Source organism: Haplochromis burtoni, unplaced genomic scaffold (assembly GCF_018398535.1).
Source record: "Haplochromis burtoni strain Fernald_Lab_line unplaced genomic scaffold, NCSU_Asbu1 Contig_168, whole genome shotgun sequence".
NCBI classification, from domain to species: Eukaryota; Metazoa; Chordata; class Actinopteri; order Cichliformes; family Cichlidae; genus Haplochromis; species Haplochromis burtoni.
The window spans coordinates 70312-93995 of record NW_024582529.1 but is presented as its reverse complement, the minus strand read 5'-3'; the positions used below and the strand labels follow the sequence as shown (position 1 = coordinate 93995).

At 37.6% G+C, this 23684-nt stretch overlaps 2 protein-coding genes and 1 pseudogene across 3 annotated transcripts; all 3 read left to right on the top strand.

The window, feature by feature from the left end:
• LOC121815266 overlaps nucleotides 1-581 on the top strand; it is a 14298-nt pseudogene extending 13717 nt beyond the window's left edge.
• Nucleotides 582-2729: 2148 nt separating this feature from the next.
• LOC102300431 (C3a anaphylatoxin chemotactic receptor) lies at nucleotides 2730-11490 on the top strand. 2 transcript variants are annotated; one of them, XM_005933716.3, is made up of 4 exons: nucleotides 2730-4283; nucleotides 4397-5591; nucleotides 8248-8434; nucleotides 9961-11490. In XM_005933716.3, exons 3-4 carry the CDS (start codon nucleotides 8255-8257, stop codon nucleotides 10777-10779), a joined length of 999 nt encoding a protein of 332 aa, XP_005933778.1. In that variant the 5' UTR covers nucleotides 2730-4283; nucleotides 4397-5591; nucleotides 8248-8254; the 3' UTR covers nucleotides 10780-11490. The 2 variants fall into 2 exon arrangements, with proteins under 2 accessions (XP_005933778.1, XP_014192737.1); XM_014337251.2 differs by lacking the exons at nucleotides 2730-4283; nucleotides 4397-5591 and having other exon boundaries at nucleotides 7025-8434.
• An 8202-nt stretch (nucleotides 11491-19692) lies between these two features.
• Nucleotides 19693-22777, top strand: LOC102289820 (C3a anaphylatoxin chemotactic receptor-like). Its single transcript, XM_042225319.1, has 2 exons — nucleotides 19693-19728; nucleotides 20296-22777. Exons 1-2 carry the CDS (start codon nucleotides 19693-19695, stop codon nucleotides 21106-21108), a joined length of 849 nt encoding a protein of 282 aa, XP_042081253.1. The 3' UTR covers nucleotides 21109-22777.
• Nucleotides 22778-23684: the final 907 nt, after the last annotated feature.

Sequence of the window (23684 nt, the reverse complement as noted above, 5' to 3'; positions counted from 1 at the left end):
TCCGCTTCCTGTGTGGCTTCATATTTCCTTTTATGGTCATTCTAATCTGTTATACCTTGGCTGGGGTGGGAATCCGACGCACCCATCTGTCAGGGAAGTCCCGCCCTCTGCGTGTAATAGCATGTTTGGTCATTGCCTTCTTCCTGTGCTGGGCACCTTATCACTGCCTCTTAATGGTGAAGATGGTGGACAATAATATTGCACTGTTGAAAATATTGTACCCTGTAGCAATGGGCATTGCCTACTTTAACAGCTGTGTAAACCCACTGCTGTATTTTTGCATGGGTCTAAAAATGAGTGAGGGATTTAAACAAGGTCTAATGAAAATTTATAGAAGGGCTCTGTCAGATGATATGGATGTCCAAATTACTCAGTGCACTGAACATTCTTTGGACTGAAGCTCTGGGTTGAAACACAGCACTGTTTCTGTGCCAAAAAAAAGTCTGACAGCAGTGGGTGTAGCTAATCTTTGTGTTTCTCCGATTTATCCTAAAGCTCAGAAGATTAAATTTCCATGTTTTGATCAGTCTGTTGTAATTTCTCAACGCAAACCATTGTAATGCAATTAAAAATGAAATGCTTCCCAAAAAGGCATCTAAATTCAAATATATTGATCTCTATTTTAATTTGTATAGTTACCTACGTAACAAATAAAAAACAAAAAAAACATGGAGTATATGTACTATATAAGTATATGACTAATACACTTGCTAATCAAGTATCATAACTATATAATATATGCTCAGTAAGTGATAAATATATAATTATCTTAGTGTGTTGTGTGTGCTCTCGGTAGCTCGTGCCTACACAGTTACTTTGTTTTCTCAACAGAGATGTAACGAATTGCCACACACGCCTGCTCTAATGAAAGTAGAGAGACTACCAATTCAATATAAATGCCAAAATCGACGTGCATACAACATTCTGAGCTGCAGTAAGATCTTTTAATAAACAACAAAATTTTAACAGTCTACATCATTGAATCGAATCTAGCGTCTTTAATTCCGTCACTAGTCACATGTAGACAGGACTAAACATTAGGTACAGCACAATTGTGAGTGTAAAATTTTCTGCGCTGCCGTAGCTTCACAAAGCAAACAAGGTTGTGCATAATTACTAAATAATAGATAAACAAGCAATAGATACTAAGAATGTGCTACATCGTGAAACCTCATATTCAATATATGGATGTGTACAAGTATTAATACTTATATGGCATTATATGTACAATATATAATAGTATATGCATTTCTGTGTGTGATGTCTGTGTGATCTAAATTGTTTGCTCTGTGTGTGTGTGTGTGTGTGTGTGTGTGTGTGTGTGTGTGTACAAATATTTTACAAATTAAATAGAGTAAACAAAATATATTTAGACTGTTAACGGATACAACTCTCCTGAATCAATGCTTAACTCTCCCTTGAGTGCCTGAAAATACATTTTAACAGCTTTACCTGACAGTGAAAGTCAGGGTTAGACTGGATATATTGTATGCATTTTGGTGCTTGAGGCATTAACAATAGGGAAACTATGCTTCCTTTTTGTAGGATTCACCATTATTATCCTCTGCATGCACACCTGGGACAGGAGTCTGTTCCAGGAAGCATAATCAACGTACTTCAACTCCAAAATAAGTAACTCCGAATTATCAGCTCATCTGAAACTAATAAATATATGTACAATATATAATAGTATATGCATTTCTGGATGTGTATACTAAATGTTTTTCTGTGTGTGTGTGTGTGTGTGTGTGTGTGTGTGTGTGTGTGTACACATATTTTACAAATTAAATAGAGTAAACAAAATATATTTAGACTGTTAACGGATACAACTCTCCTGAATCAATGCTTAACTCTCCCTTGAGTGCCTGAAAATACATTTTAACAGCTTTACCTGACAGTGAAAGTCAGGGTTAGACTGGATATATTGTATGCATTTTGGTGCTTGAGGCATTAACAATAGGGAAACTATGCTTCCTTTTTGTAGGATTCACCATTATTATCCTCTGCATGCACACCTGGGACAGGAGTCTGTTCCAGGAAGCATAATCAACGTACTTCAACTCCAAAATAAGTAACTCCGAATTATCAGCTCCAGAACTGATCAGAGTTTGTTCCGTCCTGTTCACCCTGGGTGAAGCACATGCATGAGTAGAGAAAAAATGACATCATCAGTGAAGCTCACACACACACACAATTCACCATGGCAATCAGACAGAAAGAAACAACAACAACAAAACATTGGACTCATTTCACCCCAATTTAACTGGATGTTCTGCTGTGTGTGTATGGTGAGTATAGTGCCAACTCCAGCTGCCTTAAGGTGCTTTATATTATTAGGCAGTTACCCTACACTGATACAGAGTAAGTCCCAATAATCAGATAAACCCCACTATGAGCAAGCATTTTGTGACAGTGGGCAGGAATAAAACTCTCTTTTAACAGGAAGAAACTTCTGGCAGAACCAGACTCAGGGAGAGGCGGCCATCTGCCACGACCAGTTGGAGATAAGGTGTGGAAAATGGGACAAAAGACATGCTGTGGAAGAGAGCCAGAGGTTATTAACAACTATTAAGGCATGGGTTTAAATCGGTAAGACACATTTTTCTACTCTCATTTTGGTTTTCCTTGTTTTGATATATTAAGCAAGACTATAAGAAAGACTGTGACAAAGTGGGTGAGAAGACCATTTGTCTATATTCTATATTCTTGTTTTGATTTAACCATATTTCACATGTAATCTGCAATAGGCAAACCTCTACTATCCCGGGTTTGTTTATGTTCTGCACTTTTACAGATTATATAATATAACATCTTGGTTTAAATCAATTCATACAAGTTTGTTAAGTTAACATGTTATTTATTTCAACTGTTAATTTGTATTGTTTGAACTTACCTTTACCTACCTGTCTTCCAGAAGCAAAAGGAGGAAATGTAGTTCTACTTCCTGCTTTATACCTTCTGGGTTCATCTGAGGTCACAGGAAGGGACCAAGGGCAGGAGGGGAAGAATTCTTATAATTTAATAAAGTTGATTTTAAAGGGTTTATAAAGAAATAGATTTAATGTTGTGATATGTATTGATTACACCAGAGTTTAGGTTGCCAGTCAAGAGGAGTAGTAGAGGATGAATATAATCATGTTCATCTCACCTACCTACTGAATGGAATAGTCCAGAGGAGAAATTGTTTGATTAAGTGGACTATTTAAGCAGACGAACTCAGGTGTTTCGAGAGAGAAAGGTTCAGGTCAGTGTAGCTGTGTGCAGTTTGACCTTAATTTCCGTTGATTTAAGTTCAGTTATGTTTATTTGAATTGAGTTAATTATAGAGTTGAGTTTCTTATTTGTTTCTTTGTAAATATTGTTGGGCCACAGAATGGTGAATAAATCACTTGCTACACTGGACAGCATCAGGCTCCTGCACTTCTTTGACCGCTTAAGTTTAGTCCTACCACAAAGACTATATGCAAAAATGGTTTTACAGTTTTATTTAGCTAACAGAAAGAAGGCAGATGTTTGCAGAAGTTGCTAGTGCCTTCAGGCACTGCTGGAGTCAGTCACCTCCCAGGACTTTACTTTCTGCTTAAAATATGATTATTTTCTATGCACATACTGATGACATTCCCTATTGAGCCTTCTGCCTAAACAGAACCCCTTCCTCCCCTTCCATCTGTAAGTAGGCCACTCAGTCCTGAGATTTTACCTGCAAAAATCTCACTCTTCAACAGAGGGTAACCATGACATGTCATGAAACAAGCACAATTGTGTAAATGCTCATGAAAACCTCGGGGCATTTATTACAGCCTGACAGTTAAACTAGATAAACTAGATATGTATGTTTTAACTTCAAATCTGTAAATCTATATCTGATACACTTTTGTAAGTATTTATTAAGTAAGTATTTTGTTACTGTTTTGAAGGTGGCTCTTGGGAGTTTGTTGCTGGAGCTGTAGTCTTGTGCTCTCATCATAATTGTCCATTTTCATTGGTTTATTGTGTTCCCCTTGTCTTTGTCTGAGTTTTCCATTCACTTCCAGACTTATTTTAAGGCTTGCTTCCTCATGTAGCCTTCAGTGTTTATGCTTCATAATGCAGCACATTTTTTTGTCAGTTCTATACACGTAGGTTATAAAAACTCTTTGTTTTTCCATGCACTTTTTTTCTTTAATTTATTAACTAATTCCTAACCGTTCATTCACACAGTGAAGTTGTTTCTGGCATTTTCTTTTTCTGAGTGGCCTGTTCCCTGCAGTTGGATATCTGAAAACAACAATTCTGTTCCTAAGGTAAATATTCGTTATAATATGTGTTATCACATCTTTGCATTCATATTAGCGGTGTTATTTGACCTTAGTTAAATACTGGTAATAGCTTAAAAGGTTCTTTTCATTTTTTTCAGGGTGCTGCTGTTCTACTGGGAAACTTTAATGCTCAAGTGGGCAACGGCAGTGAGACCTGGAGGGACACGATTGGGAATAGCAGCCTCTCCGATCTCAACCCTTTACCTGAACCACAGTTTTTTCCATAACCAACAGCATGTTCAAACATAACGGTGTCCATAAATGCACATGGCACCAGGACACATAAGGTTGCAGGTTGATGATTGATATTTATAATCATATCATCAGATCTATGTTCTGTACACTTGGGTGAAGAGAGGGACTGAGCTGTCAAGTAAACGACACCTGGAGGTGAGTTGGATCAAGTAGTTGAGGGAGGATGCTGGAAAGACCTGACACACCTAAATAGTGAGGGTGTGCTGGCAACACCGAGCAGAGTCCACGAGATCCAGCCCAACACCCAACTCCGGCAGAGCTTTGACAGCATTCCGAGGGAGAATGGGGAACCTACGTCTCATTGAGCTGCAGCTGGAAGTTGGTTGGTTGCCACAGATTGTGTTAATAATTTTTATGGACAGAATTCCTCAGTATAGCCATGTTTCACCATGAGGATCTTGACTCTGCTTTTCACAGATGATGTGGTTCTGTTGGCTTCATATGGTGGTGGCCTCCAGCTTGCACTGGAGCAGTTCACAGCCGAGTGTGAAGTTGCAGGAATTGGAAGCACCTTGAAATCTGGAGAGGGTGGTCTGGCTGTTCTCCTTAGGCTGCTGCCCCCACAACCCGGCCCTGGAGAAGCGGATGAAAATGGGCGGATGGATGGATGAATCAACTTTCCATTGCTGGATGCCAATTAAGGCCTTGTTTCTTGGAAACAGCTGTGAACAGTTTATAACAGAAAACAATTCTGCAATTGAATTTAAATAACTTATTCACACTTCTGGTCTTATGCTCAATTGGAGTGTGAATCTATGTCTGAGAAAAAATGGGAGGGAAATGTGGGTATGGTTGTGTGAGGGAAAAAAAACAACTATATTCAGAATGGAAGATAAAGCCAGACACATGACGTGAAAAAAGAGGAAATGGAGGGTGTGTTAATGTGTCTGGGAGTGTGTATTCACATGTGTGAGAGCCATGACACAAACTATGTAATAGCCAAACTTGAAGTAACAACAGGACAGACAAACAAATACATCCTCACTTCTGCCTCTGACTACTAAGAGTGAAGCTGCTCACTTTAGCTCAATATTTAAGGTAAGAAATTCGATTTTTCTTTCTTGGTTAGATCTCTCAGATGATACTTAAATTCTTATTTTTTTAATTCGTGTTTTTGCATTTTTGTTTTTCCTGCCTGTTTAAATGTAATATTAGGTTTTTCTGCTTAATAGAGAGCTTTGGATATGTACAGTTGATTGAAAATCTTTGGAAAAGAGCTTATGATGAATTAAATTGTTTACATGCAGTTTAAAAAAAAAAGAAATCAAGAAATATTTAGACAGCACATCAGATCTCCCACAATGGGAGAAAATCCAACTCAATATCTATACTGATATCGACTAGGTAATGTGTTAGGAATGAACACATTCAAATGAATGCTACATTATTTGATGGAAATGAAAGTTATTAACCTAAACAAACAGGATGTCTTTGTGAGAATTTAATTTGCCTTTCCAAAGGAAAGTTTTAGGAACCTTAACATGGATAAAGAAATGAAACTAGAATTTCTTCTAAAGCAGCTGACCTGTGGTCTTGTAGGCATCTAAAGTGTAAATAAACATGTGCATCAAAGCATGATCGGGCCAACTGTAATAACAACTTTTTACCAAACTAACAAATACTAAAACCCAGACAGTTTTCCATATATAATGAATTTCTTTGTAGTTAGTGTTCAAAATTTGTTCATCTCGCTCAAATCTTTCATGTTCAACTACATTATGGGTTAAAACTTCAGGGTCAAAATACCCAAAACAGCACATTAAGTTATAGCCTGATACATTTTTTGGCAACAGGCAAAAATATAGTGATAAAGAAAACCATATGTCACCATATGTCCTGACGCCTCAACAGAGTGAAAGTAGTTGCCACTAACCTGTGGAGGAATTGAAAAATCAATTTTTTTCCTAAAAGCAGGGGATAGCTTGTGTTACAAGTGTGAGTACAGGCTAGATTTGTCACAGTCTGGCTGAGGCAGACCTGAGAAGGAATGACTGAAAACACACGAACTAAATACACACAGGAGGCTAATGAGGGAAGTGGGAACACATGGGGAAAACAGCTGACACACATGAACATAACGATGTCACAAGGGGAGAGTAAAACTGAAAACACTGAACATAGGAACACAGGACCCCTTTCAAAATAAAACAGGAAAAATAATGAGACGCAGACATGAGAACATGAACTTGACAACATAAGACACACAGACATGAAACACATGAAGGGCAAGGGAGACTTAACAGGGGTTGAAAACGCAAAGGGAAACTAATAAGCAAATGAACTTAGATAACCTAAATAACTTAAACATACCATAAACATCAGAATAAACCAAAACTCCAAAACATTAGGTCAAACGACCCAGGATTGTGACAGGATTCTATTATGTATCTGCACTGATTAATGAACAAGAACAAGATCAGGCCTCTTTACAGATCAGGGTGACAGTTTAATATGTTATTAGCAGCTTTTAATCTAATATTTTCTGCATAGCAGAGATTAGATTATGGTTAAGTTATGTAAACTAGTATATTTAAGCTGTTAGACCTTAGTGAGTTGTTGCCAGAGTCACATGTATTCAAAGATTAAGGTCTAAGGAAATGATCTCATCACAAATTCCACTTGTTACTTGTTTTTAAGCTTTTGACTCTGTAACATGAGCTTTATCAGATGATGAAATTTGCTTAATGTCATAATCTTTTTTCAGACCTGATCCATTTTCATAACATACTTCCTGTTTCTATAAGTTTAACCATTTCACACACACTTTAAAATACAACAAAACCTTCAGCCAACAGTTGGTCAAGAATTACACCCCTATGCATACATATATGCATATATAATTTATACACACTTATATATACTATATTTTGTATGTTTGGATGAATATTTCTTACCACTGCAAAACCTGTTTATTACCCCCATAAGTGGTGCCACATTTGCACATTTGTAAGGATAATGCATTTATGGGTTGAGCAGTAGAGCTGAGTGTGTCAGCTGCGACCATAAAAAACTTGTCAAATCTTTTTTGCCAAACAGCTTATTCTGTCATTGAGTCGTGTTTATTGGATTGGATTATTGAAGTCTAATGAAATAAAACATAGTGGAAATGTAACAGCTTATTCGTTTAAGAAACAGCAGCCTTAGTAGCATGTGGAAGAACCATACACAGCCAAAACAAGTCAAGTTGTTTTAAAATTGCCTTGTAACCAATTCACAGACTAATCGGCAGCAACAATTGCTTCTCTGAGATCACTGCTGTGTATGTCCTCCTATGGAAGCAGTAAGACTAACACTCAGTCTCTGACTCACTGCTTCTGCATCTTGGTTTTTGTTAGATAAATAATGATGTCATTTTTTTTGTTCATTTGAGCTGTGCACCCATTTGAAGACCCACTGGTTATTTCTATTGTAACTTGATATATAAAGCAACATGATTTTCTTTACAATGGCTGTAAAAGTAATATATATCTCATTGTGAGCAGCGTGACAAAGACCTAAATAGATGAAGATAGCAGCCAATGTGAATCAAAGCAAATGCCTTAGCTGGCCAAAGAAAAATCATCTAGGGAGTCAGTGAGTATGATAATATACAGCAGCGTGTGAGGTAATCTTATGACTTCCTATTCACTGTCTGGAAGATCAGGAGTTACATGATGAGTAATATTTTGTTCTTTTTCTGTTCTCTCTTTTACAGCCACACAATGTTTTCCAATGTCTCTCTGCCCAATCAGATGCTCAAGTTTTCAAAGGAGAACCAGACAACTATGATGGGCATCAATGCCATAACAGAATATGTCACCATTATCTTATATGCACTGACCGTTGTGCTCGGCATCACAGGGAACTCTATAGTGATCTGGGTGGCTGGATTCAAACTTAAGGTAGATATAAAGTGTAACATGTATTTCAAATACCTTCTGAGGTTTTAAGTATCTCTGTGAAATTCTCATATTTAGTTTGTACAATATTTTATAGGCAAGAGTTTTTGAGACAGCTTCAGTAAATGTGTTTTTTGGGTTTTTTTTAATGTTACATATCAGTGCATGAATGCAACCAGTATACTGATTACAAAATACTCAATGGCAGATTTATCATTCACCTCTTAGTGCGTGCCAAAATGCAGAGGTGGCAAAAGAACATACATTCATCACTTAAGTAGAAGTACAGATATTTGAGTTTGTCTGAAAATCTTAATACTTTATTAAAGATAAGAAGCAAACATATAACATGTGCATAAATATTTACAGCCTTTGAGGTCAGGTACATCCTGTTTCCACTGATCAGCTGTCAGATTTAAGCCCCAGACTGACAGTGCATGTCAGAGCACAAACCAAGACAGGAAGTCCAGGGAATTATACCTGACCTGAAGTTTCCCCCAAAGTATCTGAAGGAGTCTCAGACCATGAAACACAAAATGATCAGGTTCTCTGAAAAGAAAGATTGAACTCACTGGGCTGAATGCCAAGCCTCATGTCTGTAATAAACCGGGAACTGCTCATCATGATGTACAGAGACATCCTTGCTAATAACCTGCTCAACAGCGACTGGACCTCAGACACGAGTGAAAGGTCATCTTCCAAGAGAACAAGACCCTAAGCATACAGCCAAGATAACTAAGGAGTGGCTTTGATACCACTCTGTGAATGTCCTTGAGTGATTTCTTGATAAATAAACCCACTAACCCTTGGCTTAAATAACTCCAAATAACCCTCTTTTTTCTTCTCTTTTGTTATGAACCCCTTCTGTCATCGTTTCTAGTCATATCAGCATATAAGGAAATCCAGCTGTTAATAAACTTCTTATATCCATTGATTTGGTGTGATTAAACTTATTTTTGACCAATTAAGACTTAATAAGTTAAAGCACTGATTATGACTGTACAAGTTGAAACACAGTGTGTTGGGTCTCAATGTGCACAGTGTGGCTAAATTTAATAAGTACATCCTCATCAGCCTTTGGCCTTATCAGCCCAATGAGTGATCATTATCAGTCAATATCTGTCAATATCTGTCTCACCTCTTCCTCCTACTGAGAGCTGGTCACCCTCTCAGAGGTAGTAATGGATGGTGTGTTTGCAAGTTAAAATAGGAACACAAATCCCCACTTGGAGGCTGGGCAGAGGTTTATTTCACTTAGCTGAATTGCTAAGTGAATTGCTAATTCACTTAGCAATTGCCTTGTGATACAATTTCTTCTAATGTATTTTTTCACATAAACACTAGATGTTTATTGATGCTACTGATAATAACAACCTACTGAGTTTGATACAAGATTAAGATGAAGGCCAATATTTAAAAATTGCTAATATCGCTGATAATATCACAATCTGGTGACTTGCTTCATATAAATAAATTTTTTTCTTCCATTCTTCTCTTTTCCATCTCGTTTTATTTTCTCCTCCTTAAAGCTGAGTGTCACCAACGTGTGGCTGGTGAATCTGGCGATAGCAGACCTGATCTTCTGCTTCACACGAGTCTCCTCCCTCATTCAGATGCTCTTCTTCGACCACTGGCCTTTTGGCCTCTTTCTCTGCAAGTTCAACGGCTTCTTCAAATACACCAACATGTTCTGCTCTGTCTTCCTGCTGGCTGTGATTAGTCTGGATCGAGTGCTCTGCATCTGGCAGCCCGTCCTCACAAAGCGTCGTCGCACCCTGTGGGCAGCGAGGGTGGTGGCAGTCTGCATCTGGATCCCAGCGATCCTCTTCAGCATTCCCTACTTCATTCATCGCCAAATGTACATGGACAACAACAACCTGACTAAATGTTCTGTGGACCCGAAAGAGAAGGCAGAGGGGTACAACAGCACCAAAGTAGCTCTCTACTCCATCCGCTTCCTGTGTGGCTTCATGTTTCCCTTCACAATCATTCTGATCTGCTACACCTTGGCTGGGGTGGGAATCCGACGCACCCGCCTCTCAGGAAAGTCCCGCCCTCTGCGTATACTAGCCTGTTTGGTGATTGCCTTTTTCCTGTGCTGGGCACCATACCACTGCCTCTTACTGGTGAAGATGGTGGACAATGAAAATGCAGTAGTGAAAATCTGGTACCCTGTAGCAAAAGGTGTTGCTTACTTTAACAGCTGTGTGAACCCGCTATTGTACTTCTGCTTGGGTCTAAAAGCGAGAGAGGGTTTCAGGCAGAGTGTAATGAGAGTTTATAAAAGAGCTCTGACAGATGAAATGGATGGTCAGATGACTCAGTCCACTGATCGCTCTTTGGATTAAAGCTCTGGTTTGAAACACGACACTGTTTTAGTGGCAGGAATAAGTGGGTGTAGCTAAAGTTTAAGTTTTCCCCCAATGATCGTAAAGCTAAAAAAAATGCATATCTTTATATAAACCATTAGTATAGCAGTGAAATGGCAATAGCAAAGTCGTTATTTTAATGTAACTTGTAATCTGTAGCTTTTCATTGCAGTTTATGTGAAGCAAGAATTAGTAGGTATGACTGTGAAAAGGTGTTTTCTTTCATTCTGTGCTCAGTGAAGAAAATATATATTTGGCACACTGGAGTGAAACACTGTTTTGTGACCCTTCTTCTAGAGTGTGTAAAACTGTGGAATAGCTTTACTGCAGAATTACAGCAATGCTCAGGAATTGGCAAGTTCATAAAGACACTTCGAAAATTACTCTTGGAAGGATATGATATTGAAAAAGACAATCACCCATTGTATGTATAAATATGTCAACTCGTATTTCAATTATAAATATCGTGCCAGCCTTGTTGATATAAGTTTTCTTGTGTATTGTGTGGAATATGTGATGAGGAGAATTAGGTAATATGTGGGATTAATAAGATGTTGAGCAGGGGTAGGAGTTAATAAGTATGTGCATACTTCTTCCTACTCCTTTTCAGACCAAACAACTGTTATCTCATGTTAGACGAATGTGTTTTATTTTATTATATTTTTCTTGTTTGTCTGTACAAATACGTGTGTGTGTATATCTACACATATATTCATATTCGTAAATGAAAATACATGTAGACGAGTATATATTGTTTTTTTTGTTTGTTTTATTATGTCTGAAATAAATAAAGATACAAATACAAATACAAAGTGTCTGCAGCTCCAGGGGGATTGCTCCAGGTTTCTCTTGTTTTAAAAGCTAGAGGCTTTTAATTGTCATTTTATTTTGTTTCTGTGACTCTTTAAAAGCCATTTAGCATCAGAGCACTTTCACTGAACAGTGCCAAGCTAAATCTCATCATTCTATAACTTATTTCTATCTATCTGTCTGTGTGTGTGTGTGTGTGTGTGTGTGTGTGTGTGTGTGTGTGTGTGTGTGCGTGCGTGTGTGTGTGCGTGTGTATTTAGTAAAGTTTTAAAATTCAAAGTTTTTTTAAAGGCAAAATATTTTAATTCAAATGTAATACAGTAGTACTGCATTAAAGGAGTGATATTGTTTTTAAAGTCATGTTAATGGTTTAGTAAATAACAACATTTAACACTTATACCTATTAAATAAAATTATTTTATGTGAAATAGATTAAGTCACCAGTTTGTACTTGATTTTATATACACTATAATGTACTGTAACTGAAATAATGATTTTCTCAATGATTTAAAAAAAAGAGAAAAGCTAAATCTAGTTATTTTATATGTGGAAATATCATTTTAATGGTGAATGTCTCTTAAATATAAAAGTTTTTTGTTGTTTTTTTGCAAAGATACACATCACATTAGAACTGAATGTGTAAACTCATTAACTACTTACAAAAGTTTTTGACTTTTAATGGGTGATATTTCATTTTGGTACATTAAATATAGATTATATCAGCGGTCCCCAACCCTTTTTTGCACCACAAACATGTCTGTCATTATGTCCAACAATATTTTCACGGACCGGCATTTGAGGTGTCGCAGATAAATACAACAAAATAAAACCAGTACCAAAAAAAGTAGATTTATTTATAACACATGGGATAAGACCCAGGGACACAGAGTTAACGCTAAAATCGTTTAAAAGGAAAAATAATGTCAAAAACCAATAAAAACTCTGAAAACCATAAATTTCACAGCCGAGCCTCAAGTCTCATGGCCTGGTACCAAATGACTCATGGACCGATACCGGTCGGTGGCTCGGGAGTTTGGGGCCGCTGGATTACATATACAAGACTGTTCTGTGCATAATGAAATGCAGCTTATAGCAGTGCAATCAATGCAATTTAAACTAGATTATTTGTATTACAACTATAATACAAATGTATTTTTAAAACATCATCTACCCGTTATAGTAAGCAGATAACTTCCATTGAGATCTGTTTTGGCAATTATCCTCCTGGACACTCTGTAAGGCTGGACCCACCCAACATCAGAAAGACAGCTCTGTCTTCAGGCCACAGCACATAGCAGGCTCTGGTTAATATCACCACACCATGATTATCTCTTCATCATGGCACCCGTGTATAACAAGGGCCAAAATGTGATGGACAGACAGCGAGGTCAGAGCATCTTCAAAAGCACAGCTCTTGTGGGATGTTCTGGTCTGCAATGTTCAGTATCTATCAAACGTGGAAGAAACAGAAGGGACAGTGATGATAGGGTCATGGGTGGCCAAGGGTCATGTACATGGGGAGCAAAGACTCCGCAGTTTGTTGTGAATGGGGCAGTGCATAGCCACAGACCTGTCAAGATGCCCATGGTGACCCATGCAACTGAAAGCACCAACAATGGGAATGAACATCAGAACTGGCACCAACACAGCATCATGCAGTATCATACATAATGTTAAACCTGATTGGTCTATTTATTTATCTATTTATTTTAAAGAGTACATAAGTAGTATTCAAATGTGTAAAACGTTACACAGACAGGCCGATTCTTGGAACACTGAAGATCAGGACTCAACATTTCAGGAGACAAGACGAAGTATTTTCGAAAGTACTATGTACAGCACTTTGGTATTGTCTTTGAATGATTGATTGATTGATTGATTGATTTTTATAAAATAGCCAGTAACAAGGAAAAAGTTGGTAGAAGGAAAATGAACCATTTATACTTTGCACGGGGTGAAGGAGGACAAACAAGAACAGCCAATGTAAATGAAAACTTTCAAATCAGACATGAGAAAATTCTAAAATTGTTGCAAAAAGAACAATAGTAAATTCTAAGGAAAAAGACTATTCACTAGTGATGTGATGCACTGTGCCAGGATTTAATCCAGGAAATCCTTTATCAAGTACATATCATAGCTAGGTTCTTTAAGGATGAGTGACATCGGTCGTGATGTGTGAAGCCTCACTGTTTCAGAATGTGGTTTGAGTGTTGATGTGATTCACGAATATTCATAAGCACCATGGATTACCCCCCAAAACTGCATGTTAGTGTTCATGTTGGAGTTTTCCCAGTGACATGAGGAGGTTGTTTTTTGATGGAGCTTGCTGAAAGGAGAAGCATTTCCTCCTGTGCGGCAACACTTTGAGCTATTACACGTAATATTCCTGTAAATAATGAAACATGTTACTGTAGTTTTGGTCAAAGTCAACACCAGCTTTGTTGTCAAAGACTAGTCATACACAGGAAATTGAAATTGCAATACTCCCACAAACACAAACATCGTCATGATTATTCCCATGATGACACTGTTGTAAGAAAACCAAGAAGCTGTAAGAAGTAGTTGAAAGATTTTGACCAGCAGGGGGGGTCTGTGTACACATGAAGCTTTTGGAAATGAACCTGTTTTTAACCAGTTGGATGGAAAGCTTCAAGGCCATCACTACCATATCTATGCTTACCAAACATACTTGAGCTTTGATCTGTCATATCTAGTCCAAAAATCATCAGACACACTGACTAGTAAAAAAAAAACCCTAAATGGTAGTTTGTATGCCTGTGTGTGTGAGTGTGTGTTTGTGACAGTAGCAGTACATTTTAAAATAAAAACAAAACACAGATTTAATTAAGTAATTAGTTAAATGTGTCAACTAATTAAAACTGGAAATAGAAATAACTTCTAAAATGTTTTAAATGAAATGAATTGACATTTAAATAATGATAGATATATTTGATTATTAATTAATTACAATTTTATTTAATTAACGACACATTTAATTAATTATTTAATTGACTCATTTTGGCACTCGGGACATTTCATACATGCTCACCATGGGATGGAGGTTAGAAATTTAATGTTGTTTGCCATTTCCTCAGATATCTCTGACAAACATGCATCCATGAGTCACACGGTGATGGAGATGGAGGAAGAAACTGTATTAACAGCTTCGGAGAGGAAGACTTTTTTTGGGGCCTTTTTCCTTCAAAGTAAATATTTAAATCTATATTAGTGATGTCTGTATGGACATAGATGTAAACTTTATTTTGAGTGGTTGGACATGCAACCACAAGGTGGTGGGGTTTTCTTCTTTTTACTGTGTGTGGCTAAAGAAACTGTACTGTCCCTGCACTCCCACGTTTATTTGCAATTTGACTCCAGTAGCCTTACGTCTCTCAACAGCAGAAAAAACCTTTTTTCTCAGTCATTGGGGATCTTTTCTTTTGAAGTGCTACTGTATTTCTTTCTACTGGTAAGACTTCAGTTTTCAATTTATGACATAACACCGCCCTGAACACTAACTAACTTCTGACTTCTTTAGCTTTGTGAAGGTTTCTACCACCACAGTTCATTTTGATGTGATCATGAAGTAATGATCTTTTAATTTTCATTATAGTCTCTTTTTTCATAATTAGCAAAAAAATGGTTAAACAACTATTTACTCCTTTAAAATATCACAGCCAGAGCTTTTTTATCTCGAAATCACTTCCAAGTATGTGCGTGTGGTGCTTAAAATCATATCATGTTATATGTTATATTATATGGGGAGTAACACGAAGAATGTTATCATTTTCATATTGAGACAAGGTGTGTACATCTTAAAATTAATAATAGTAATAAAACCAAAAAACTAATCTCAATACCTCGCCATGAATGGTTAATTACGTTTTTATGTAAGTAAGTGTTTGAAAAATAATCCTGAATTGATTTCTACATCAACAGGAACAAATGGATTAGGATCAGAGCTATAACATTTCTGGTCAACAGCTTGACATTATTATCACTTTTCAAGTGTTAGACATGTATAATGAATATCATCTGCATAGCAGCAATTTGATTACTCTGTAGAAATGTAGACTAGTACCATGCATCCGGGAAGTATTGATGGCACTTCATTTGTTCCACATTTTGTCATTTTTCAGCCTTATTCCAAAATAGATTGAATTTAAAAAAAAAAATGGACCTCAAAATTTTACACACAATACCATCTAATGACTAAGTAAAAACTGTTTGCTCAAATTCTCGTGCACTTGTTAAAACTATAACATAACAAGGTGTAGTAGGTGTAAGTAGACTGCGGAGTCCTGGCCTGATGAATTAGCTCTTCTGTGTTGTGCCATACGCTTTGCCACAGGTTGTTTGGTTTCCTCGATATATAAACCATGGCCATCCTCCGGGCACTTAACAGCGTACACTATATGATTCTGTTTGTGTCGGGGGACCCGATTTGTGGGGTGGGCCAATTTTTTCCAAAAACTGTGTCTGTGTGGCTTTTAAACCCCAAAACACGCTCTGCCAAAAATTGGTCCACCCCAAGGATTAATGATCAAGGAACTGATCTCACAGCCCATTGTTCATATAGTGGGCTGGTTTCAGTTATTGTGCAAATGTACTGTTTATAAGGTTGAGGAAACCTGCAGTCATCTGAGACTGAAGAAGTCACTTCGATGAGTGACGAAACGTTTCTTCCACTGAAAACTCTGCATCCAGATGAACAGAATCAACCTTTTTGGACCCAAATTACTAAAATATAGATATTTTAGATATGAGAATTGATTCATAAAACATCTGGCATTGGAGATGTCGATATTTTACTATCAGTCCGCACACCATTAATGCTTAGCAGCGTAGTCATTTGAATCCACACTGCACTGGTGCAGAGAGAAGTCAGCTTCTAAAAGATTATTAGAAGGGATTTCTTAGTTGTAGCTTTCTGTGCTAGAAGGAAAGAAGGGAGAATTTCAGCGAGCCTTCTTTGAAAGAACTTACACCCACATTGATAATGAGCAAATGCAATGGGTTATTAGCATATAAGTGCATATTTATATGATTTGTTTGACATTTCCAGACAAGAAAATAAATATGTAAATATAAATAAGTCCGCACCCCTATAATCACACTTGGGATCTTGTTCTAATGTATGGCATAGAAACTGAACATTTAACAATAAAATAAAAACTCTTCAATGACATATTCCCTTATAATATAGCACAGGTACCTAAGCTTACCCACAAAGGTCTATTATCTTATTAATAATGTTGACTCGTGTCATCACTATCCTGGATAGTGTGTCTCCTCTAAAAAAGGACAGTCTCAGATAAACAGATAAGCTGGAAAGGAAATGATGTGTCACTAATTTAGAAGAATGTAATTTAACCTGGAAAAAGACTATTAAAAAAGCCCTCTCTAACAGGATATATTACTCATCATCAATTAAAGGAAATAAGAACAACCTTAGGTTTCTTTTCAACACTGTAGCCAGGCTGTCACAGAGTCAGAGCTCTGCTGAGCCATCAGAGCTCAACTGTAACTATTAATAACTTCATGATTCCCATCACAAAACACTCACTGGAGAAAAAATTATATATAGTTTAACCATCTCACAGACATATCATTTTGTACAGCTATTTTCAATACTATTTACATGCTCACTCTGAAAAATCAGAGTTTAGTTAAGTTCAATATTTATTTCCTCCAAGCCATCAATGTGTCTATAAGACCCCATTTCTAAAAGACTGTTCAAGAAAGTCCTACCATTAATGTTTTGATCATAGATATGAGAAATCTATCTCTATTAATGAGCTATGCACCAAAGGCATTCAATGTATCAGTAATTAAACCGATATGTAAAAAGCCATTAGTTGGCCCATCTGTCTTTATAAACCAATCTCCAACCTTCCTTTTATCTAAAAGAATTCTTGAAAAAATAGTTGTAGAAAAGCTAATTGAGGGGTCTTTGATGATAATACTGGCTTTCTGCTGAAGTCTGCCAGTAAATATGTCTCTGAGGGGTGTTGGTGAAATGCCAATTGCACCAGTAGGCTAGAAGGCTCTCAATGATGGAGCCGTAGAAGTTAATTAGCAGTTTCTGGGGTAATTGGGCTTGATGCAGCTTCCTGAGGGAGTACATCCTTTATTGTGCTTTTCCTACCTTGTGAGAAATGTTTGTGGACCAGGTAAGGCTGGTCGAGATGTGAAGGCCAAGGAACTAAAGCTTTCTATGCTTTCTACTTCCTCTCCATCGATGTAGTGAGTGGAGTGCTCCCATTGCTTTGTTCTCCTGATGTCATTTACCATCTCCTTGGTCTTGGCTGTGTTCAGTTGCAGGTTGTTGTCTTCACACCATTGCTTCAGATGCTGAATCTCCTCTCTGTAGGCTGAATCATTCATGTTGTCGATCAGCCCTATGATGGTGGTGTTGTCAGCACACATTATAATAGTGTTACTAGTGCGGATTACACAACAGTCATGGGTGAAAAGTGAGCATAAAAAAGGGCTGAGGACACACCCCTGTGGGATGTTCAGAAAGAAGGTGGAAGAAGTGTGCTCTCCCATCCTGACGTTCTGGGTCTGTTGCTCGGGAAGTCCAATATCCAGGTGCACAGTGAGCTGCTAAGTCCTAAGTTGATTACTGCCAAATGACAACACCTGTCAACAAGGGACCTTAGATGTAAGGTGATGAACCTACATTAATACAGAGAAAAAAAAATGGAAAGAAAAAAACTCCCTTTTAACAGGGAGAAACCTCAGCACCACCAGGCTCATGGACGGGAGTCAGTTCTGACAAACTGGGATTGAGGGAAGGATTGTAGGACAAAAAAAAACACTATGAGAGAGACAGAGATGAAAAATAATAAATAATTAAATGCAAAGTGGTGCATAAACACACTGACTGAACAAAAAATGGGTGAAGAAGAAACATTTCACACTTATCCATGTTTTATGCTGAACTTTGTGAGGAGGACCCAAATGCACAACATGAAGGCAGCTGATGTGAGGCAAAAATCCTATTCTGACTTTAACAACATAAATTCATAACAACTTCTGATTGCACAAATTGTATTTGGGATTCCCTAAAATGATCTCTGTAAAAAGAATCTTCTGCTTTGTTTACCTGCAGTTTCCCCTTTCTTTTAGGTTTTAGACAATTTCATTTTAAAATAGTGTTAGGGAGTATGATAACGTAGAGCAACATGTGATATAATCTTACATTTTCTTACTCACGGTCTGTTAGGTTAGGAGTTACATGATAGCGTAAAATTCTTCTGTTCTCTCTTTCCCAGACAAAAAATGTTTCCCAATGCCTCTCTGCTCACCCTGGGACTCAAGCCTTCTGAGGAGGCCCAGGCAACTGTGGTGGATATTGATGCCATGATGAAAAAATTCAGCAGCATCCTCTACACACTGACCGTTGTACTCGGCATCACGGGGAACTCTGTGGTGATCTGGGTGGCTGGATTCAAACTTAAGGTAGATATATTGCATAATCAGTTTCAAATACCTTCTGAGTCTGAAATGTTTCTGTACAATATTTTATAACGCCCTAAAAGGCAGCTTCCTTGAACAGGAAATATACTTACACAACATCTACCCAGGAAAGCCACAATTGGTTAAAAAATCTAAAATCAATGGGTACATAACTTGTAAGGCTTGAATGTTTATCAAATGTCACTGAGCTTCAAATAAAAATAAAAAATCTAAACTTTTCAGCAGACAAGGACATCAAACTCTTGACAGACTTCTTGGATGGTATAGATAGATTTGATAATAGCTTTGGGAAAGTAAATTAATTAGTTACAAGATTGATGGATGGAAACTGATAGAATGTTATCAGCCAATTGAATGGCCATGATCGCTTAAAATCTGTGTTAAATATACAATATTATACTACCTCCAGACTTATTCATGTACTTCTGATTACCTCACAAGTATAGTTAAATCTGCAGATAACAAGACTGCCTATAGGGATAAAGTGCACAACTGACTTCATCTAACACTAAATATCAAGAAGACAAAAAGCTTATCATAGATTTCAGACATCATCAGAGGAAGCCCCAGCCACTAAAAGTAGCAGGAGAGGAAGTGATGGGAGTTTACAGCTTTAGGTTCCTAAATGTGTCAGTGATGATCTTAAATAGACTGTTAACTGAGTGGCACTAGTAAAAAAAAATTCAACTGAGACTTTACTTTCTCAGATCACTAAGAAAAGTCTGCCTTTTTCCAAAACTAAGTCTTTTAAGCACTCCTCAGTAGCAAACATTCGATTATACTGGCTAAGAGCTTGATATGGAAACTATACAACAGCAGATAAAACAGCCTTCAAAGAGAAAAACAAAAAAGCTGCACCAAAAAAAAGAAAGAAATCATTGGATTACTTTACAGCAGGGACTGCATCAAGATTACCCATCACATTCATCATCTGTTCTCTGTATTGCCACCTGGAAGTCATTAAAGGACTTTAAAGACCTTCAAATCCTTATTATTTTTTTATTTTTTTTATTCAACGGCCACAACTGAACTTAATTTTCTCTTTAGAGTAGCATTTCAATAACGCTCAATCACAATTCGTATTTTGTATATATTTGACAATATAACAGGTTTGCTTACAATGAAATTTACCACCTAATTAATGTCTTTCACTTTCTTCCTCTTTTTTTATCAATCTTGTTTTATTTTCGTCCTGCTTAGCTGACAGTCACCAACGTGTGGCTGGTGAACCTGGCAATAGCAGACCTGATCTTCTGCTTCACATGGGTTTTCTCCCTCGCTCAGATGCTCTTCTTTGACCACTGGCCTTTTGGCCTCTTCGTCTGCAAGTTCTATGGCTTCTTCAAATATACCAACAAGTTCTGCTCTGTCTTCCTGCTGGCTGTGATCAGTCTGGATCGAGTGCTCTGCATCTGGCAGCCCGTCCTCACAAAGCAGCGACGCACCATGTGGGCAGCGAGGGTGGTGGCAGTCTGCATCTGGATCGTGGCGATTCTTTTCAGCATTCCCTATGTCATTAATTGTCAAATGTACATGGACAACAAAAACTTGAGTTGGTGTTCTGTGGACCCAATAGAGAATCCAGAGGGGTACAACAGCACCAAAGTAGCTCTCTACTCCATCCGCTTCCTTTGTGGCTTCATATTACCCTTCATAGTGATTCTCGTCTGTTACATCCTGGCTGGAGTAGGCATCCGACGCACCCGCCTGTCAGGGAAGTCCCGCCCCTTGCGTATCATAGCGTGTTTGGTCATTGCCTTTTTTCTGTGCTGGGCGCCATACCACTGCCTCTTACTGGTGAAGATGGTGGACAATGAAAAAGCAGTGGTGAAAATCTGGTACCCTGTAGCAAAGGGTGTTGCCTACTTTAACAGCTGTATAAACCCACTGTTGTATTTTTGCATGGGTCTAAAAATGAATGAGGGATTTAAACAGAGTGTGACAAGAGTTTATAGAAGAGCTTTGGCAGATGAAATGGAAGTCCAGACTACTCATTCCACTGATCACTCTTAGGATTTAAGCTGTAAGATGGAACACATTAATGTTGTGGGGGCAAAAAAGAGAGAGTGGGTGTGGTTTCTGCCAGTGATCCTGACGCTAGTATTTGATAGTATTTATTCAAGCTCAACAAAACAGGCATGTGAGGTTCCACCTAACTTTCCTCATCTGTGCTTTTAGTTAGCCAAGGGTGACATCAATAAATTCTGACATCCCTACAGTAAATCAAGATGTATTTCATCATGATATATTATATATAGTACATACTATATGCAGTCTTCACTACTCAAAAATTAAAGGAAAACTTTAATTATAGCTAGCATCGGGTCAGTTTAGGGATATTGATCTGTTCAGTTAAGTAGCAGAAGTGATTGTTAATCAGTTTCAGCTGCTTTACTGATAATAAAATTAACAGCAGGTGCACTACAGTGGCATCAATTAGACAACTTCCAAAACTGGAATGATTTTGCAGGTGGGGGCCACTGACACTTTTCACTTCTTAATCTTTTTCTGACAGTTTTTTACTGGTGTTGCACTTAGCTAGTGTCTGTGTCACTAATGGTAGACCTGGGGTTGATACCAGAATTGATGGGTTCACCAACTGGCTCCCTGTCCTTTTCATGGATGAAAGCAGGTTTACCCTGAGCAGATACAACAGACATGAAAGGGTTGGAGAAGCTATGGAGAACATTCAGTATGATTGGTTTGGTGGTGGGTCAATGATGGTTTGGGGAGGCATATCCATAGAGGAATGCACAGCACTCCACAGGGTAGGCAGCAACACCCTGACTGTCATTAGGTATCGGGCTGAAATCCATGGACCCTGGCAGACCCTACACAGATGCAGTAGGTCCTGGATTCCTCCCAGTGAACAAGGCCCCTCATCGTGCGAGAGTATGCAGGGAGTTGCCGAAGAACATAAGAGTTGATACCGTTGAGATGTTTTTAAAGTGTTCCTTCAAATGTTTTGAAGAGCGTATGTCATGATACTCTTGGCCAAACTACCCATGGACTGACATATCAAATCTAACTGGACAGGTTAATGTCAAAAAGTAACAAAATCATAAACATGGTTTAGAAATCCAGATAACTGAGAAAAATGACTCAGTGGTCACAGCATGTCAGCATCTGCCTGTCATTTGGCACGCCCCTAAATGTAAGTGTCAGTGTAGTTTAGATGAGTGAGTTACAGGGGAAACAAATCCACTTTTTTTGCAGTTATTGTGATCATTAAAAATGGCTTTAGCAAACACAACGTTTTTTTAAATACCAGGCTGTAAATATGTTTTATTAAAAGCAAACAAACTAATGATCAGCAGCCTGACAGGAAATAGTAGGTTTTACTCTGTTGAGGAGGGTTTTTTTCTTTCTATAGCTTTATATTTATATCAGTAGGATGATAAGATCTGAGATCTAATTCTGCCAACCACTAGATGTTTTAAATTTAATTATGATCAAACAGAAGGCTGTCATAAAACTTGCTGTTGCAACCTTTCGATCCAATAAATAACAACATACTGTGAACATATATACATTATTTTCCAGGGTGTCATCTAGAGACAATTTTCATATAGAAATGAACCCTTCATAATAATTTTCATCAGGAAACTGCTGTAGTTGTTTGCATCAAATAATTATGAAAATGTCTTTGCCTACAACTTAATTACTGGATATCAAATATGTACTGAATGAATAAACAAACAAAGATGGTGAGTTTGTATATACTTTGTGGATATTTGCATCAGTTCCTCCTTTGGGTGGGGCTCTCACTTGGTGTTGGCTCTCTCTGTATCACTTCCTGTTACAACCAACGACTGCAGAAAACATGGACGACCTGACAGCTCCCCAAAAATGAAGCCAAAACGTCTCTGACGCCCCCTGGTGTCTGGCTGCAGTATAGGTCATAAACTCTGCCTCCTCCATGTTAGCACATTTTTTCTTTTTAAATTAACTTTATTTGTCAACAATAATATAAAAATATGAGACCATATTAGTTATCCATGCATATAAATGTATACGGCTGAGCATTACAACAACAGAAAAAGAGAGATTTAAAAAAGCAAGAGGAATAACAAAAGAATGAAAGAAAAAAAAGTCTTAGGAATTCATTAGTTGGCTAAATCTTAACCTCCATGGCCTCAAATTCTTTTAGAGTATAATTTCTTTTAACTGGGTTGGGACAGATTTCGTTTATCAAAATATTTCTGATCGCTTTGTTTGTAAACCTGCTCTCACAAGTCAAAGTCTCCAGCTATGCAGAGCTGTCTCAATCTAGGAGAAATTTAATCATTGATCTCAAAGGGACTGGGATGGCTTTTGTTAGTGTTTTATAACTCTTAGCAGTGCATCTTACGTCAAACTTCTCACAGAACGTCTGTTTTATAAGACCCCATTCTCATCCATAAAATCAGCTACAGCCCAAATCCCTTTGGATCTTCAGTCATCCATGTACACTGATTTTTAACAGGTAACGAACTGCAATCAAAGTCACAACTTAAAATTCTCTTCCACCCATTTTATCAGTCATCACATTGAGGTTAACATTTCAAAAGGATGTTTGTTCTTAAGGATCTTAACCATTTCAATTTTAA